General features: G+C 42.8%; 1 protein-coding gene across 1 annotated transcript in view; it reads right to left on the bottom strand.

Annotated features, from left to right (window-relative positions):
• CPVL (carboxypeptidase vitellogenic like) overlaps nt 1-19,041 on the bottom strand; it is a 145,331-nt gene extending 126,290 nt beyond the window's left edge. The window contains exon 1 of the mRNA XM_004604050.2: nt 18,889-19,041. Within this exon, the coding sequence (XP_004604107.2) occupies nt 18,889-18,891 (3 nt within the window). The 5' untranslated portion in view covers nt 18,892-19,041. The remainder of the gene's footprint in view (nt 1-18,888) is intronic.
• Between the last annotated feature and the right edge of the window lie 1,656 nt (nt 19,042-20,697).

The raw sequence follows: 20,697 nt of genomic DNA, 5'->3' as shown, positions 1-20,697 counted from the left end.
CTGGTTCTTTTAGAATAGGTTCTTCTTTCTCTAACATTCTATAAAGATGTGTCCTGGTCTCTTGAAGCCATAGAAACTCAAAGACTGAAAGTAAATTCTTTTTTGGTAAGTCAGAAGACTTTACATAAGTTTAGTATGACAGAAAGCCTATGATGATAATGATGATGATGATGTTTGTCTTTAAATTGGCTTAGAGTATGAACAAGTGTGTGAATAATTGAACTGATGGCAGCAACTAGTGAATCATGATATTTTAGACTGAGACTAGATGATAGATGTTAATGTAACCTAGTTCCTTTAGCTGACAGAGACCTGAAGTGAGAGAAGGCAATAAGTGACTTGCTTATGATTACATGGTAGGGCCAAGCCTCAAAGCCCGGTGTTTTATGGCTCTAAATCTAATCTGCTTTCCTTCCACTCTCTCATCTTTGCCTACAATTACGTTTGTGCACTATGACTTTTATTATCAGAATAGATAATAATAGCCTGTAACAGTCCTAAACCTCTTTCACAGAAAATTCAGAAATGCAGCCAAATGAGTAACAAATAAAAATGAATAAACAGAAACATTTACAAGTAACTCCTACTAGAGAAATTTGCATTTAGAAACCAATTTCTACAAATCTCGGCTCTACCATGACTCACTCCATGAACCTTGGGCAAGAAAACAGTGTCCCTGCTTCTGAATAGGCATGTTAGATCAGGAACCAACCATAGGAGGCAGCTGTTCAACATAACCACTGTTAAAAGCTGAACAATGAACATTTACCATTACAGAGCTTATAGTAAGAAATATAAGTTCAAAAAAGGGAAATGTAAATGATATTCAAAAGCCATCATTATTAATCATTTTATTAAATGTAACCATGATCTGGAACTATACTATTTGGAGTTACACAGGTGTATTTAATGAACAGGTTGTACAGTGGTTACTACCATGCATTTCTTTACAACTCTGTGTCCAATAACATCTCATTAAGAGCCTAGAATCAATCAGTCAAGTCAGAAAATCAGGCTCTTTCCCTGCAGAGAGCAGGTTGTCAAATATCTACCTGTGTGAGTTGGTCTTATGTTCTTTATTTGAAAAATGAGCTGGAAACAATTTGTCATCAGCTCCCACCAATGCCAATTCGATGACTAGTGGAAGAGACAAGAAAAGGAAAATCCTGCCAAGTTGTCATCATTAAAGGGGAGCAAAAATATGCTACACCCCAAATAATGTTTTTGGCAAAGGATATTTTTATAAGAAGGGGTACTGTAAGAAGAGAAGAGATTATTTTCAAAAAAGACACTTTCATGTAAATATCACCCTTAAGGGCTTCTTCTGGGAAAGATCTAATCCACAGAAACTGCAGAAATTAAATCATTCCACTGACCTCTTTTGGGTGGCTTTCTCCAAGAAACATCATCAGTTCTAATAGTAACACAAATCCATGAATAATAGACAGGTACAAGACATAGGCTCTTCTATTTAAGAAGACTCAGTCACAAGAATTGTTTTAGCTATTCGTGGGCGTTTATTGTTCTATATGAATTTCAGAAGTGTTTGCTCCATTTCTTCGAAGTTTTTCATGGGTATCCTTATAGGGATCACATTGAATCTATACAGTGCTTTGGGGAGTATTGCCATTTTGAAAATGATCATTCTTCCTATCCGTGAGCAATGAGCAAGGAATATGTTTCCATTTCCTCGTGTCCTCTTTTATTTCATTGATTAGCGTTTTGTAGTTTTCTTTGTAGAGATCCTTTACTTCCTTGGTTAAGCTGATTCCGAGGTACTTGATTTTCTGGGGCACAATTGTGAAGGGGATTGATTTTTTTATGTCACTTTCCTCTGTTTCATTATTTGCATATCGGAAGGCCATGAATTTTGGGGTATTGATTTTATAACCTGCGACTTTACTGTACAAGTCTAATGTTTCTAAGAGTTTCTTGGTAGAGGTTTTGGGTTTCTCTAGGTATAGTATCACATCATCTATGAATAGTGACAGCTTGATTTCTTTCTTCCATATCTGTGTGCCCTTAATGTCCTTTTCTTGCCTAATTGCTATTGCAATAACCTCCAGTACTATGTTAAACAAAAGTGGTGAGAGTGGACATCCTTGTCTCGCCCCTTATCTTAGAGGGAAGAACCTAAGTTTTTCTCCATTGAGGATGATGCTTGCCGTAGGTTTGTGGTAGATGGCTTTGACTATCTTAAGGAAAGTTCCTTCTAAACCCATTTTGGTGAGATTTTTTTTTTATCATAAATAGGTGCTGGATCTTGTCAAATGCTTTCTGTGCATCTATTGAAATGATGATATGGTTTTTATCTTTGCTTTTGTTGATATGGTGGATTATGTTGATTGATTTCTGAATGTTAAACCATCCTTGCATCCCCGGGATGAATCCCACTTGGTCATGGTGTATGATCTTTTTGATGAGTTGTTAGAATTCTATCTGCTAATATTTTGTTGAGGATCTTCGCATCCATGTTCATTAGGGATGATATTGGCCTGTAGTTTTCCTTCTTAGTGGTATCTTTGTTTGCTTTTGGTATTAGGGAGATATATGCCTCAGAGAAACTGTTTGGGAGAGTTCCTGTTTCTCTTCAATTTCCTGGAAAAGCTTGAGGAAAAAGGACGATGGGAGGCATAACTCTCCCCAACCTCAAACTCTACTATAAAGCGGTACTAATCAAAACAGCATGGTACTGGTCCAAAAGCAGATCCACAGGCCAATGGAACAGGGTAGAATATCCATATACACAACCCCAATTGTATGAACATCTAATCTTTGATAAGGGAGCAAGAAATGTGAAGTGGAACAAAGAAAGCCTCTTTAATAAATGGTGCTGGCATAACTGGACAACCACTTGTAAAAAAAATGGGTTTAGATCTCGACCTATCACCATGCACAAAATTCAGATCAAAATGGATTAAAGACCTCAACATCAGATCAGAATCCATAACGTACATTGAAGACAAGGTTGGCAAAACTCTCCCCGACATTGAAGCTATTAGTATATTCAAAGATGACATGCCACTGACCAACCCGAGTGGTAACAGAGATAAATAAATGGGACTATATTAAACTAAGAAGCTTCTGCACTGCAAAAGATACAGTGACCAAAGTACAAAAACAATCTACAATGGGAAAGAATATTCACCCAATACCCATCAGATAAGGGGCTGATATCAAGGATATACAAGGCACTGGTTGTAATCTACAAGAAGAAAACTCCCAACCCCATCAAAAAATGAGGAATGGAAATGAAGAGAAATTTTCTCAAGGAAGAAATATGAATAGCAAAAAGGCACATGAAAAAATGCTCTTCAGCAATAATCATCAGAGAGATGCAGATCAAAGCAACTATGAGATACCACCTCACACCACAGAGAATGGCACACATCCAAAAGAACAAAAGCAACCGCTGTTGGCGTGGATGTGGGGAGAAAGGGACCCTCTTACGCTGCTGGTGGGAATGCCGACTGGTTCAGCCCTTTTGGAAAACACTATGGTCGCTTCTCAAAAAATTAGAAATTGAACTCCCATTTGACCCAGCAATACCACTGCTGGGAATATATCCCAGAGGCAAAAAAGTACAGTCGAAATGACATCTGCACTCGAATGTTCATTGCAGCACTGTTTACAATAGCCAGAATCTGGAAAAAAACCCGAGTGCCAGAGAACGGATGACTGGTTAAAGAAACTCTGGTATATCTACACGATGGAATACTATTCTGCTGTTAGAAAAGATGAAGTCATGAAATTTGCATATAAGTGGATCAACATGGAAAGTATCATGTTAAGTGAAATGAGTCAGAAAGAGAGAGACAGACATAGAAAGATTGCACTCATCTGTGGAATATAAAATAAAATAACAGAATAGGAGACTAACACCCAAGAATAGGAGAGATAAGTACCAGGAGGTTGGCTCCAAGGCTTGGAAGCTGGCCCCACATGCTGGAGGAAGGGGCAGATAGCATAGAGAAGGGAACGCCAGGTAAAGTGTGGCTTGAGGACCTGCACGGGATGGGAGATGCACTCTGAAAATAGAATATAGACCAAACACGATGGCCACATAGTGCCTCTGTTGCAAACCACAACACCCAAAAGGAGAGAGAGAGAACAAAAGGGAATGCCCTGCCACAGAGGTCGTGTGGGGTGGGGAAAATGGGGTGGGAGGGTGGGAGGGATACTGGGAACATTGGTGGAGACTGGGCACTGGTGGTGGAATCTAAACAAAATGCAAACATGTAACTCATGGTGATTCACTAATAAAAATTTTTTTTAAATAAATAAAAAGACTCAGTCACCTCTTAAGATTTTCCAAGCACATCTAAAGCATTTGAATTCTATAATGAAGGGGCTATTGTGCAACCCTGAATTCAATGTGATGCAAATCCCAAAACTAGTTGTTTTGTTAAAACATTTTTCTATGCAAATAAGTGGTGAAAGAAAGGCTTTATTTTGAGGGCCCCAGCATTCATCATTCTCACTGCATCATTTTAATTTCTAAGACTGGTATTTGAAGAGCTGTCTTCCCAGAGAGGACTTGGTATGTGGCACACAAGGTGAGGGTGACCTTTTGCTGAAGTGGCACTGAGACATACAGGCCTATCTCCTTCATACAGGCGGGCCCCCTGGCATCAAACAGTGTGGTCTAATCTTGCTAATGAATTAGTCACTGGTCCCTATCTCTGCCACTGCATGCAGAATTCACAAGAAAGAATAGAAACTGGAAGTTAGTGACAGCTAGGAGAGGCTAAAAAGAATCAGGAAGAGCAGAAAAATATTATAAAATAAAAATGTAATTATATCTAACGTTATCTTAACTGCATGGGAAACTCTTAAGGATGGAGTAAGGCAGCTTAATAGTTGGGATTGTGAAACATCAAATGAATGCTATCAAGCAAGGAAAATTTAAGATGGAAAGAGGACACCAATTAGAAGGGGGAGGCAAAGATACAAGAGAGGAGAGAGGCCTTGGCAAGACTAGCAGTGGAGGGGGTGAGAAGCTGGGAGCTATGTTTTGAAGCCAGTAAATAGTTGCTAATAGACCAGGACAAAATCTCTGCAGTTTCTCTTAAGCATCGATGGTGAAGGAGTCCAATAGTGTAATACTCGGGGCTCCCCTCTTTCTTCCTGCACCAGGTCTTGGGAAACATGGGAAGATCTCTCTCATGAATGAAGGTGAGTAAAGTAGACAAGCTAGGCTCAAATTTCTGGCTGTGCCCACAAGAGCCACGCTGTTCTTCTCCACCCAGTTGAGACTCCAGGCAACTCTACTCAACTATGGGTTTCAGTAAAAGGAAGTTATTTTGCCCTGAAGTAAAAACAATCAATCCAGACTCTTGGAAGTAAAGGTGATCTTTTGCTACCCACCTTCCTTATTCTATGGTCTTTTCAAATAACTCAGCCAAGGGAAAGGACTTTGGTATTTTGGGTGGTTCCTTCAGCAATCACAACAGAATGTGATTTGCATTTTATTTTAAGTGGCAAGAACTGGAGTTTGTTCCCATGGAACTGCATTTTCTCTATGACTTCGCACATTTATTCATGTAATGGAACAAAGGCATGATTCATGTATCGACTTTACCAATATTACCAGAATTTGAAATTCCATACAGATGGGTATGTCTATATCAGCCCTCAAAAGATAAGGGAGCTGAGGGCTAATCACTGTAGCACTGTAACGCTGTCATCCAGTTGTTCATTGATTTGCTCAAGTGGGCACCAGTAATGTCTCCATTGTGAGACTTGTTGTTACTGTTTTTGGCATATCGAATATGCCACAGGTAGCTTGCTAGGCTCTGGCCTGTGGGCGGATACTTTCGGTAGCTTGCCGGGCTCTCTGAGATGGACGGAGGAATCAAACCCAGGTCATCCGTGTACAAGACAAACTCCCTACCCGCTGTGCTATCGCTCCAAAATAGTATATAAAAGATACTATTTTACAGAAGTCACAAAACATACTATTTTACAAAGGTCACATTACATAAAGAATATTATATTATTTTACATAACATTAAAATTTTCCAGTTAAGAAACTGGCTATCAGTTAGATTAGAAGCACCAGGAAAAAGGACATCACCCTTCTAAGATAGATAACAGCAGGGAAGGAAGGAAGTAGGATGGATCCTTTATGTAATAGTTTAAACATCATACATGGCAGCAGTTTGAACAACTATACTGATTGTGGAAACATTACCTTCTCAGTCTTCCTAGAGATAAAGTCTTTGCTTTTGAAACCATAAAAAGAAATCATATAAGATTATCCAAAAATGTCTTTCTTGAAATAAAAAATGATTATAAACTGTGGTTTTCTAAAGAGACATCAAAATATAGAAATACAATGACAAGCAAAATGGAAGCCTCTGGACTCACTTGCTGCTGCCAATCTTCAGCAAGGTCACAAAGTGCTCAAAAACTCTTTGATCATGAGAAATAATTTCTAAAGTCTAAAATCAAACCAATCAAAATATCTTCACACAGATAAGGAAAGGGCAACAAAACCAAAGTCATAGATTTGGGGAAAAAAAGAATGTAGAAATCCATAATGATGAGAGAGAGAGAGACAGACAGACAGACAGGGATGGGGAGAGAGGAGAGAAGAAAAGTGTCTGCAATAGAGGCAGGCTGAGGGATGGGGTTGGCAGGAGGGAAATTGGGGTCACTGGTGGTGGGAAATGTACACTTTTGGATGGATGAGTGTTGGAACATTATATGACTGAAACCCAATCATGAACAGCTTTATAACCGCATCTCATGGTGTCTCAATAAAAACTAAATTTAAAACAACAACAATAACAACAATACAGAGCAGAATCTCTTCAATAAATATATGAAAATTGTGCCCAGTCTCTAAAGTGGAGACAGCATTGAAAGCTCACAAACATTTTCATTTGGTCCACGTATGTAGGATAACATTGGTTTGTCCTTTCCACCTTGCCACAGGGAGCTTAGGTTTATTGGGTTATGTACTCACATCACAGTGCTCCCAATCCTCTCTGTTTACTTGTAACTTCTTTCTTTGTGCTCTGTTGACTTGTAAATATTGTTTTTCTCTTCTCCTTAAGTCCTTTGCATAGTTAATTGAGAGAAATGTCCTTTTTGTACAGACACAGGAAGACAATTTACGCTATGCTTTTGTAACTTGAGAGTTAATTGAATCCAGATAATATTACCTCCTAGACATCTATTCTCTCGACCTAAGCCACAGTTACCCTTACTTCCTAGATCCCCAAAAGCAGGGTCTCAACGAGGGACTGGATGGACCCAGGGCAAGCAGTGAGCTATGATCTGCCCTGGCATTGAAATAGGCTTGGCCAAAGTGCCATAATGCTTAACTACAAGTTAAGAGCATGGGCATGGACAAATTCTGTCATGATCCAAAAAGTAGTAACTAGATTCAGACCCTGCTAGGGTTAGGAAAGATTAATCTGGCCTGAGTACTGTAGTCTGAGTCTGTGGCGAAATGTGCCCAGGAGAGCCACCCTACAAACTCAATGTATCTTTTATTGTGTCCATACAAAATAATTAGTATTAAGAAGTAGAACTAATATGTTAATTGAAATGTAAATTTGAAAAATGTAAATTAAATTATTGGACTAAGGAAAGGAGCAACACCCATAGGTGGTATTTCCACCCTTGAGCCTGATTGGCGGTCAGGAAGGGCTTTTGATATGTTGATTTTGCTACCAGACAGGGTGTGGTGTGGCTACCCCAATGCTGGAGAGTTGGGGAGAGATGAGAGAGAGACCAGGGCAGCAGGATGGAGTGTGGAGAGACTAGCAAGGCGGTCAGAGGGAGGAGAATGTAGGGGAAGGATGCAGGAGCAGGCGTGTGGAGAGACGAGAGACGTGGGTGCGAGATGGAGCATGGAGATTTGAGCAGGAGGGACAGGAGGAGACGGGAATGAGGGGCAGTGTGAGACTAAAACGGGGGGCTCAGGGAGACTGGAACAGGCGCTTGGGGAGAATGGAATAAACAGCAACTGATCAATCAACCAGCCTGGACCTTGCTTCCTCCTTTGTCCGCCCATGGCATGGACCACCCTGGGTCAGAGTTGGTGGAGCGGCCAGGGTCTACCGAACCCGGGCAGCTAGAGGGAGAGCTGCTGGGGCTTTCCTTACACGCCCGGAGCATATACACATGTACTATGAACATTCCATTGCTTATGTCAGAAGTTTTCAAAAACAAAAGAAAACAAAGCTATTTTCACTCTTTTACTTGTGAGTATATGCCATTCCATCTCACCAAAATCTTAAAAACTTCTGTATCGTCTTAAATTCAAAAACATTTTTGTCTTTATCTTAAACAACTTCTTTGAAATGCTGAAATTGTCACTTCAATCCATTTCTTTCTCTCTTTTTTTTTAAAAAAAGCAAAATTTTGAAATTATTTTCCTGCTATAGTGCACATTCTTCTGGGTCTAGAATGTTGTTCTTAGTAGTCTCCTCTTCCTCTATCTTCCCCTTAAATATTGGGGTTTCCCATTACCTGCCATTGGTTCACACTTTATTTCTCTCTCTTCCAGTGGTTTCATGCCTGTAAGTAGCATCTTCTACTTATACCACAAAGTCATAGTTCTGCGCATGAGCTTGAGCTCATCTCGTCAACTGCCTACAGGACATTGTCACTTGCTGTCCCATGAGCCAAAATCTCAACCTGTCAAAATGCAATCTAGTCCTTCTACTGAAAGAGAGTGGATTGAACACAACTGTTTATTTCTACTTCCTTGTGAAACCCTTTAAAATGAAAGTAAAGCAATTTTCCACAGATGTAAATCCCATGGGTCAGAAAGGAGAAAATACAACTACAAACCAGGCAGATGAAATTTTTTTGATGCTGTCAGAGAGAAGGTGAACAAAGAAACAGTCTGCAAAGAATAAGAACTGCATAAAAATGAGGCATAAGCCAAGTCCCAGTACAGAACCACAGAAAGACTCAAAGGTGGATGGCACCTTGGATATTGAAACAAGCAAACTCAAGGTGGGGTATTGGTACTGGTGAAAGCTGGAGTTCCAGCTGCCATGCCCACTCAACACGGGAGAGGAGAAGCTTATTCTGTAAAAGATACTGATCTCTGGAAAATTAAGTCTTCATTTAATGAGAAACTCTATACTTAAGAATGCTATAAAAGTTGGGAAATAGGGCCATGAGCATGCTAAAGTCTAAAGACATACCCTGGTTTCTTAAATAAGTAGCTCCCAAAGCACTGGCAACAAATACTACATTCCTATGTTCCTCACTATGGCTGAGGAGTCGTCTTTGCAATAACTAAGACTTCTTAGAGAAAGGACATAGAGGCACTGATGTGACTTGAGGTTCTTATTTTTGTTGTTGGTTTTTGTTCACTTTGTTTGGGGGTCACACCCATCTCTGGAATTACTCCTGGCAGTGCTTAGGGGACCACAGGGGGTGTCGGGGATCAAACCCAGGTGAGCTGTGTGGCAGGCAGGTGCTCTACCCACTGCACTTTCTCTCCAGCCCCACTGATGCAGGATTCTTCAGTGACATGTCTTGTCCCCCACCCCCAAATCAGCTCCACAGAGACAGAACTGATGAACAATCCCTTCAACACAAAAATGAGCTTCCAGGATGATTTATTTTGTTTCTCATCCTTACTACAGAGTCAGACTGCAAAACAAGCAAACAAACAAAAAACCCACAACAACACCAAATACTGAGTTTTGAAAGAAATATTTAATTTAGGGGGAGAAAAGGCAGATTTTTAGGGCCAGAGAAATAGTACAGCATAGAAAGCGCTTGCCTTGCCCCTGGCAGACCAGGGTTCAATCCCCATCACTATTTATGTTCCCCCCTGAGTACTGCCAGGAGTGATTCCTGAGCACAGAGTCAGGATTAATCCTTAGACACTAAATAAAACAAACAAAAAAATAAGTCTAAAATATAATGCAAACTGTTAGAAAAGATGAAGTCATGAAATTTGCATATAAATGGACCAAATGGAAAGTATCATGTTGAGTGAAATGAGTCAGAAAGAGAGAGACAGACGTAGGAAGATCGCACTCATATGTGGATTATAAAGTAGCAGAATAGGAGACTAACACCCAAGAGTAGTAGATATAAGAACCAGGAGGTCTGCCCCACAGCTTGGAAACTGGCCTCACATGCTGGGGGAAAAGGCAGCTGAGATAAAGAAGGGAACACTAGTAGAGAATGTTGGGAGGACCCATTCGGGTTGAACGCTGTGTACCAAAAGTAGACTATAGACTGAACATGATGGCCACTCAATACCTCTGTTGCAAACTACAACATCCAACTGGAGAGAGAACAAAAGGGAATGCCCTACCGAAGAGGTAGGATGGGGTGGTGCGGGTTGGGATGGGGATGGTGGGAGGAATACTGGGATCATTGGTGGAGGAGAATGAGCACTGGTGGAGGGATGTAAACCAAATACAAACATGAAATTTTGTAAGTTTGTAACTGTACCCCACGGTGATTCACTAATAAAAATTTAAAATAAATAAGTAATAAAATAAAATATAATGCAAGTCATTATAAACAAACATAAAACACCTTTCAAGTGTAGGAGGAGAAGTTGCATTCATTAAACTGAAATAATGAAGGACAAGAGCATGTAAGAAAGCAAACACAGTGTTAGCAGTTTAAAATAACTTATATTTTTAAAAAGAAAGAGGTCAGAGGACATAGCAGCAAGGACTGGACATGTGCTTTGCATGCACAGGCACTGGATTATCTGTCTCTCGCACAGCATATGTTCCCCTATGCACCACTGGGAGTGAACCCCAAGCAGCAATCTGGGGACAGTCCCTGAGCACTGCTAGATGTGGCCCCAGAATAAAACCAAACAAAATTAATAAAAGAGTGGAGCAGTCAATTTACAGAAATCTTCTGGAGTGGAAAATTGGCAGACTAAAGAATTTGACAGAAAGTAAGAAAACTTGGATATTAGTTCTGAAGAGCCAGCATATGCCTCCTGGAACTGCTGAAAAAGGCAGCGGATAAAATACAGGGGTGAAGCTCATCTGAGAAATAATGCAAAGCCTAGAGAAAGGAGCAGATGTGGTTTTCTAGGTCTAAGGGCTCACCAAGTTCCTGAATCAAGCAATGAGCAGATACCAAACAGAATCCAGAAACAGACTAACCAAATGAACAGAGCTAGCAAGAGAAATAAAGATATCATCTACAGGGGCTGGTGCGATAGCATAGTGGGTAGGGGGTTTGCCTTGCATGCTGCCGACCGAGGTTCGATTCCCAGCATCCTATATGGTCCACCAAGGAGCACCAGGAGTGATTCCTGAGTGCAGAGCCAGGAGTAACCCCTACGCATCACCGGGTGTGACCCCCACAAAAAAAGATATCACCTACAAAGAATCAAGGGGAAGAGGGGCTGGAGAAATAGTGCACCAGTGAGGGCGCTTGACTTGCACACAACAAACCTGGGTTTGGTCCTCGCAAACAGTATGGTCTTCTGATCTCCACCAGGAGTGATCTTGGAGCACAGAGCCAGAAGTAAGCCCTAAATGCAGCCAGGTATAACCCCCAAACAACAACAAACACCCAAAACGAACACAAAAAGAAACCCCCCAAAAACCCAGCATTAGCCTTTGACTTTCTTCCCTCCCTCTTCTTACTTCCCTTCCTTTCACTGGCTGCAGTGGAGGTGGCCAGTGTTCATGTGCATGCCTAGTTGCAGTGCTCACATATCTGGTTCTGGTACCTGCACAGTCATCAGTGGTACATGCTGAGGTACATGCTGAGTCAGATACTGTGGTCTGGGAATTTGCACATATGCCCTCTCTTGGAGTGCTCACACTCATTCTGATGGTAGAGCAGCTAGGGCATTGTGGTGAGTACACAGGCTGTCCAGACGGTCTCATCCTGGCCTTACATAGTACTGGAGCATTTGTAGTTTGGCTCTCCTAGGTCACGCACATCTGACTGTGGTACTGCAGAGATCTCATTACTGCAGCACCAGGCATCCCAGGTTGCACAGACCACACTCAGCATAGTCTCGCAACAGTGCATTTAGGATGGAGTAGGGACCATTATGACAATGATAGTTGAAAATGCTCAGAAAAAGAAGTGCTGAAAGGAGGTAAAGGGCTATACATGATAACTTTCTCTGCCTGTATTGAAAATCAGAATGTTCAGAAGGAGTGGGGGACAAAAGAGAGAGAAAAAAGAAGGAGGGGGATAAGGGGGAGGAGGAGGAGAACAAGAAGAAGGAGGAAGAGGAGGAGAAGGAGAAGAAGGAGAAGAAGAAGAAGAAGAAGAAGAAGAAGAAGAAGAAGAAGAAGAAGAAGAAGAAGAAGAAGGAGGAGGAGGAGGAGGAGGAGGAGGAGGAGGAGGAGGAGGAGGAGGAGGAGGAGGAGGAGGAGGAGGAGGAGGAGGAGGAGGAGGAGGAGGAGGAGAAGGAGAAGAAGGAGAAGAAGAAGAAGAAGAAGAAGAAGAAGAAGAAGAAGAAGAAGAAGAAGAAGAAGAAGAAGAAGAAGAAGAAGAAGAGGAGGAGGAGGGGGGAGGAGGAGATGGCAGTGAAGGAGAAGAAGAGGAGGAGGAGGAGGAAGAGGAGGAGGAGGAGGAGGAGAAGGAGGAGGAGAAGGAGGAGGAGAAGGAGGAAGAGAAAGAAGAAAGTGTCATTATAGAGGTGAGGGTGGAGGTGCTAAGTGGAAAACTGGGGACAGTGGTGGTGGGAAATGTACACTGGTAAAGGGATGGGTGTTGGAATTTTGTGTGACTGAAACCCTAATCAAGAACAACTTTGTAACTATGTGTCTCATGGTGATTCAATTAAATAAAAAAGGCTGTCACTATGCTGCTGCTGCTATAGTTATTGCTATGGTGCTATGATCACACCCATGGGTTTTGTCAGTGTTGGGAATGAAGTCTGGGATGCCCACAAGTGTAGTGGGTATTCTACCAACGAGCTACCTCCTCATAACTTGCTGAAGTTATGAAACTGTTTAAGAAGAGGTAGCACAGCAGGTCAGGTGCTTGCCTTGCACACAGCTGAGCTAGTTTCAATCCCAGGCACTACCTGTGGTTCTCGGATCCCCGCCAACAATGATACCTGAGCACATAGCAGGAGTCAGCCCTAAGCACAGCCAGGTGGAGACAACCTTGGCATTCATAATCAGAAAGTGCCCACCAGTGCCTACAGGCTGAATGGGAGAGAATGAAAGAAATTACATAGTTCATAGATACTCAAGAGCATAAATTCTCACCTTACTATAGTATAGTAATGAGAGAGATCTCAAGCTAATTTCAAAAATTAATAAAGCACTGCTCTAAAACAATAATCAAAAATAATGTTACATAGATTGCTTCGAAATTTGAAATTAGAGGAAATTGGTCAGAGTAGGGAAAAGAGAATATCAGAGAAAAGGGAAGTATAGAGTAGTGGGAAGGATGATTATAGTTTTTTATCAAAATATAACACAAAATTTTCAGCTGTACAATCATATTGACAAAAATCAAAAGTAACCAAAAACCTCAAAACTAAATCTTTCTTCTTCCTTAAAGTTGTTCCTACTTCTCCATTTATGTCTCAGAGGAAATTCAATTTGTACTTTTAGTTTTGTTTTTTTTTTGGAGGCCACACACCCAGTAGTGTTTAGGGGCTACTCCCCACTGGGTATTGTCAGGGGAAGGGGTGCTTGAGGGGCCATGGGGTCAAACCCAGGCTTCACACATTGAATATATCTGGGCCACACCCAGTAGTTCCAGTACTTAGGTTGTCATGGGGGTTCCAACATTGAGCTCAGGGCCTCACGTATGGCAAGCATGTGCTCTACACTTGAGCTACCCTCTCCAGTTCTGTTCTTTCTTTAGAGCAGATTGAGCCCAAGGCCTGATCTGCAAGGCCCAGACTCTATTTCTAAGCCTTTCTTCCTCTTATTGACATCCCATGACAAGTCACCTGCTGAATCTTCTAGATGTTTTCTGAATTCACTGTCTCCTCTCCATCCCCACTCCCAGGTGGTTCTGATCATCTTTACCTGGACAACTGCCAATCTCAAAGCGAAGTGCATCCCCAAATGTGACCTAGAGGCTGGGCAGGTGATGGTCCCATGAACTAGGATCTCCCATATTTGATTTGCCATGAATTTGACATGCATTTAATGAGTCAGTAAATGAGAGTGAAGAAAAAGGTCTCTGAGAAATCTCTGGTAAACTAGGAAGCTGTGGGTAAGGCATTGAGACGGTTGTCCCATGAGGCAGTCTGGGTTAGGCTTCAGAGGTACAGAACCCCAGTGACTCCATACAATCCACACAGGCACAAGAAATCAATCCTCTTTTAAGCCAAGTTAACGCTACCAACATGCCAATATTTAGAGGGAAAGAGGGGAAAAAACATTATTTCCAAGTGACTTGTTGATTGCTAATAGCATTCTTCATCAAGAAACTTGGGTAAGAATACTTTTCAAATTCAGAATTAGCCATGGCTGCCACTTTCTCCTTATGTCAAATAAATACTCCCATCACAGGATCCCATGAGCCTCAGAAGAGACGCATTTGCATTTAACTTTCTACATTTCTTGCTGTTCCATTTAGGAGCTTATAAGCTCTACCCCAGTGCAACTTTGCTTCTAGTAAGCAATTTCCTGACCCTTTGACATGTAGAGGCTCCCCTGTGCTCTCACACAAATAATTTTCTCTCCTTTAACAAAATTCATTTTGGGAGAGGGATGTCTTGGGCATGAAACAAGTTGTGAAATATTATTCTAGGACTGCTTAGGAGTCAGAAATGTCAAGGGCAGAGAACCCTCCTCAAGGAGACAATGGATGTGTATAAAACCCATTGGTCTAAGCTGACACTGACGAGGAATGTGCTTATGATAGCAAGCCAAAAAGAGGTCTGCTTTCTAGCCCACTAAGCACTGCACTTCTCCTTGTGGGTGACTGCTCCTTCCTGCTGCTAATCCTATTGCTTACTGTGCACGGGGATACCTGGAACTTCAGGGGAAAGGAAGTGCTGCAGTCCATTGCCCACCAGTCAACTGAATGCATGATCTTGGTGTGGATCCAGTAGCCTATCCAACCCTCTCTCCAAAGACTCACAGATAGAAGGAACTCAAGGAAAAGAAAGAAAAACCCTTGTTTTCTTGCTTTACATAACCCTTGTTATGTAACTAGGCAAGGGAAAAGAGGAACACTGATGGGGTAAAAACCAACAAGTGAATGATTTAAAAAAAAAAAATAGAGCTTTTTTTCAATTCACTCTACATGAAGCCAGAAGAGGGTTGAAATGGTCGTCTTGTAAAGATCACTTGAAACAAATGGCTCTTGTAGTTGGTCTTATGCGGGGGCATTTCTGACAGGCTCTCTGACTCGAGCTCCACTCTATGAAGTCAACACTCTATGAAGTTGACCTCAGGAAGGTCAACACGTCTGCAAACATCCAACACAATGCCTGGCTCACCATTACTAAGCACCCGAGAAGGCCAACAGGACTGGCATAGAGAACAGGAATGCGGCTCCGCCATGTGAAATCTCTGAACCTACACACACACTCCTTTATTCTGAGTGGAACCACACTGCCGGTATGGCTACTGTGACGGATGCATGAGTGCATGAGATGAATATGTAGGCAAATATAAACTCAAGCCAGGTAAGGTAGAGGGATGAAAAATAGCCCTTCCCTCACTCCCCAGGTAGGTCACAATTCTAGAACAATCCCTAGCTACAAAATAGATATTCAATAGAGATAAATCTTTTTAAATAGTAGGCTTTTAGAGCCAAATGATATACTTGTTTACCACAGAATCTACTAAAGCAGGTGAAAATTATGCAAATGGGGATATGGTAGAAACCTCAGGGTTGGGGACACGGGGTCCTCGGAAAGAAACCATGTCCAGAAGAGGGTCACTATTAGAAGAAGGCTGAGAAACACTAAAACATTTCTGTGGAAATGGAGGAGGAGTTTGGCTTGCTCTGTATTTAGGTAAAATCACGGAGCTCACATATTTAGAACACATTACACCTGAAAATTTGGTTTCAAAGAAAAGACATCCATCAGTCGTGCTCATAAGGGTTCCTAGACTGGCTTGTGAAAAAAAATGGACACATTCCCTAAATTAATCATCTTCCTGATATTTGGAAATGATCTATGTAGAGTTCTAGACTTTAAAAAGTAACTATCTCTCCTCCCTGTGTGTGATTCTTGGCAGAGGTGAATGGGAAAAATTTTTTAAATGTTGAAATTTTTCAAAAAAATTCAGAAAGATTGGGAAAATTTTAAGTGGCACTGCTATAAAAGTGAATTAAAATCTGAGACTCAAGATAAGACCAGACTCCATAAAATAATTTCAGAAAACAGGAGAACTCTTCAAAATATTGAAACTCAGATGTGTCTCCAACAATTTGACTCCATGGGCAAAGAAAAACAATGGAAGAGGTAAATATGATACATCAATTTTTTGATATCAAAAGAAACCCTGCCTAAAATAAAATGGAACCTAACTGAATGGTAGAAAATGGTTATGCATCATACATCAGATAAAAGGCTAGTATCTAAGATATATAAAGCACTCACAAAGTTCAACAACAAAATAACTCCATCAAAAAATGGCAAGAGGGAAACAGACCTTTCTCCAAAGACATACAGATGTCCAGTAGGCATATAAAAGAAAAAGGTCATCAGTGTCACTTGTTAGAAAGAGAATAAGGAAAATAGACCCCTGTCCACATTTCAAACAGGCTAACATTGGTGTTAGCCAAATGCCAGCTGAGTTGGGCAACACGACATAACCATGGAGTGCATTTGGGATGTCCTTGAGATGGTCATAGCCTCACCCTGTAGCTTTGGTAACCTGAGAATGTCTCCAAATGTGCTCATGTCCTTGGGGTGACCCTACCTTGTAACATAACATGCTTGGAAAGTTCTCCCTCTGTATTCTCCCACCAGTAAGCTGCCTTCAAATGTCCATCTCCTGCCAGGTATTCTATAAAACTGAGCCCTTGCCTTTGTTTGGAGCCCTGTCTTTGGAGCATGGGATGTGCTGAGTCAGTAATTAAAACTTGAGTTCTCCCACTTCTCAGAGTACGCAGCTTGTTTTGTTTGTTTGTTTGCTTGCTTGCTGGCTCTTGCTGAGAATTTCTGCATCACAGGACATGCGAATCAAAACACCAATGAGATACCATCTCACCAGTGAGAATGAGTTATATCAAAAAGACTGGAAACAAGCAGTGTCTGTGGGGATGGTGGGAAAAAAAGGAGCTCTCTTTCACGGTTGGCAAATGTCACCTGGCTCAGCCTCTAGAGAAAACTATGGAGAATTCTCAAGAAAAAAAAAAAGAATGAATGAATAGAACTTCCATGTGACTCAGCATCCACCACCACCAAAAAACTCACCAAAATATTAATTTAAAATATTTATTAACACATTAATTGCAGTGCTAAAACAATATACAGGATATAGAAACAACCAATATGTCCAATGACAGATGAATGAATAAATACACAATGGAATACTATGCAGCTGTACATAATTAGGAAGCTATGCAGATCACTGCAACTTGGCTGGAGAAAATTGGAGGGTGCCTCAAAATATGTTACAGGGAGAAGGACAAATATGGATGATCTCATCCCTCTCTGGTATACACAGAAAAAAACAGAACAAAGGAATAGACAGTACCAAAGGAGGGCAAAGCCTTGGCCTTGAATTACAAATTGAGATTATCATTCATTGGGGTAAGGGGGAAAGAAGAGGTGGACTAGAATTCACCTCTAATGGCAGAGAGTCTTGGGCATTTTGTGGTGGTGGTAGAGGGGTGCTGTAACCACATAAAAACTCATAAATGTTAACGCTACTGTATACATGTTACCTAAACCAATGTCCCAATCTTTTGTGGAATATGGCCCCCTTCTGGCCTTGTTTCTTCTTGGGTCCCCTTGTCCTGCCAATTGGTGACCTGGTCTGGAGCCCTGTTCCCCTAATAGGAGTCCACAGGCTTATATTGTCATCTGTGGCCCCCTTAGAATATCCTGGGGACACATGGGGGGCGGGGGGCAGGATATGGTCCCAGTTGAGAAATACTGACCTAAACTAAAATATACATTTTTTGTTTTGTTTTGTTTTGTTTTGTTTTGTTTTGTTTTGTTGAGCCACACCCAGAAGTGCTTGGGTTACTCCTGGCTCTGCACTCAGGAATCACTCCTGAAGGTGCTTGGAAGATGCTGGGGATTGAGCCTGGGCTGGCCATGTGCAAAGCAACTGCTCTACCCACTATACTATCACCCCACTTACAAAATAAACGTTTTTAAATAAAAGTAAGTCTTGGCAAATGTACAGGCTTTCATATACCAACTATGTCTTTTTTTTTAAGCCAAAGTTTTAAAATAACTTTTTTAAAAAGGTAGCAACATGTGGACTGTAGATGTCACACAGGGGGTAAGACCTGGGATGCAGTCACTTAGCAGCAAGCCTGGTTTGGTCCCTCACACCATATACGGTCTCTTATACCATATATGGTCTCTTATACCCTGAGCACCCCCAGTCTTGACCCCTGAGCACAGATACTGTGGAATGTAGGCACTCCCCCCCAAAAAAAATAAGTTAGCAAAATGCATTCTCAATGGATTTCCCCTCTTTAATCTTGTTCTATTCATTCTTATTTTTCCATAAAATTAAAGGGTTTATGGGAACATTTAAGGGAGAAGAAAAAGGCAGATACTGGCGGGTTGGGGTTGGGGAAGAAAAGTAACATCCTTTAGAGCACCCAAGCAGTGAATCCAGGGCCCAAGCACGGTTTAGAATGGGAAAATGCTGACTACAGTCTTTACATGGCCAGTTTTAAAAATTGTCTTATCCCGTTTTGCCGTCAATTTTACCAATCCCATGGCATTTGGTGCATTCCACAGATTATTTCTAACACAACAATTCTGTAGTTTAAAGGGGGAAGTAAACAACTCACCATCGTTTCCACCTTTCCAACAGGGAAATTCAAGTTTAAATAAGTTGCCTAAAGTCTCCAGCAGGCAGAGACTGAACTGGTATTCAAACGCCAAAGCGCGCACAGAGTTTCCTGGTCACGGCACACCGCCCGGGACACGGAACCGCCCGGGACGGGTCACTCGGGTGCCTCAGTTGCCTGCACCCGGCATGGGACGACAGAAACGGGTTCCTCCGGACCCCGCATCCCGGGGCGCTCCGCTCCCGCCACGCCGCCTTTTGGGGGGCATTCCGGCTTCCACTGCCCAGCATCCAGGACCGCAGACACCCCGCAGACCAGCGCTAAACGTCCGGAGGAACGCGCCCCCGCCTCGCGCGCGGAGTCCCCGCGGAGTCCCGCTTCTCACCCGCCAGGAGCTCGGACCCCTGTACTCCTCCCGCGGGCCCCGGGGCTGACTCGAGGCCACTTCTGGGGTGCGCCAGGAGGTCGGGGGAAGCCTTCTCAAGGCGAGATGCGCCGCAAGGACCCCAGCCTGGGCACTCCCAGCGGCCCCCGCACTCGCCCCCAGCCCGCACCGAGTCTCCCCGAACCACGGGAGGCCGCGCCCCGACGCGCGCACTGCGCCCCCACTTACGCAGCCGGTGGGCGCTCCCGGGCGCGGGCTGCGGGCTCCTCTCCTTAGGGCCAGCGTCAGGGCAAGGCGGGCGCCGGCCGTCACCGCGCCTCCCGGCTCACGTGACACGCTTCTCGCCCCGAAGGTGAGGCGCTCTCCTCCTCCCCAGCCTCCAGGCCTTGCCGCACCCCGACGGGGAGGGTCAGAGGCCTTAGCAGAGAAATAAAGGGGCACTGTTTCTTTCTCCCACCTCCCTGTCCCCACGCAATCTCCCCAACCTCCCACCCACATGAGTTTGTTTCAAATTGTTTTTGGTTTTTAGGGCCAAATCCAATGGTACTCAAGGCTTATTCCTGGCGGACTCCTGGCACCATATGGAATACCCTGGATCAAAACCCGGTTTGCCTGGTGTCTTAGCCACTGTACTATCTCTCTGCCTCCCTTGCCCCTTTTTAAAGCATCTCTCAGCATTTCAAAGCTGTGTTCTCTCTCCCTCTCCCTCTCCCTCTCCCCCATCCTCTCTCCCTCTTTCTTTGCCTCTCTCTCCCTCTCTCTCTTTCCCCCCTCCCTCTCTGTCTCTGTCTCTATCTCCCCCTCTCACTCTCACTCTCTCAGTTCTTGCAAGCACCTGCAAATCTAATAGTGCTGTCAATGCTCCCACAAGCTTTCAGGTGGCGTCCACAGCCCAGCTGCACTGATACTTGGCAAATACTGAGGGTGGATAGTGTCGAGTGCTCCCCCGCATCACTGTCTCAGAGTCTTGATGTTGTGTTTCATATTCTGCCCCCATTCCGTGGCTAGGATACTGAATTGAGGAATTAAGTGTCCCACTCAGCTCTATCTCTTGGAAGTGGCTAGAGTGAAGTTCATCCTCAATCTAAATACACAAGTACCCTGAGTCCAGCTCGAATGACCAGAAATTGAGTGAATTCAAGAAGAGCAAAATAATAGCCAATGTAGGCTGCCGCCTTTGCTCAGGCCCATCCATTGACACTCTAGGACACGTTGTAGCTAAGTGGGAAGAGCACAGAGTCCTGCTGGAGTCCAAACAGGAAACTCACTGGCTTGGGCATGGGGACAAATTCTGGCAGTTGCTCTTATCAAGAGATACGTTTTGGTTGTCTTGTAAATGAGGCTTTTGGGGAAAGTTGGTTCTCACTTAAATTCTTCCAGATGCCCTGGCAGGAGTTTCTCTGTTTGGTCTCCTGGTCTATTTC

This window comes from Sorex araneus, chromosome 1, assembly GCF_027595985.1.
Source record: "Sorex araneus isolate mSorAra2 chromosome 1, mSorAra2.pri, whole genome shotgun sequence".
Taxonomy (NCBI): domain Eukaryota; kingdom Metazoa; phylum Chordata; class Mammalia; order Eulipotyphla; family Soricidae; genus Sorex; species Sorex araneus.
The sequence above is the reverse complement of the archived record's forward strand: the minus strand, read 5'-3'. Positions and strand labels throughout refer to the sequence as shown.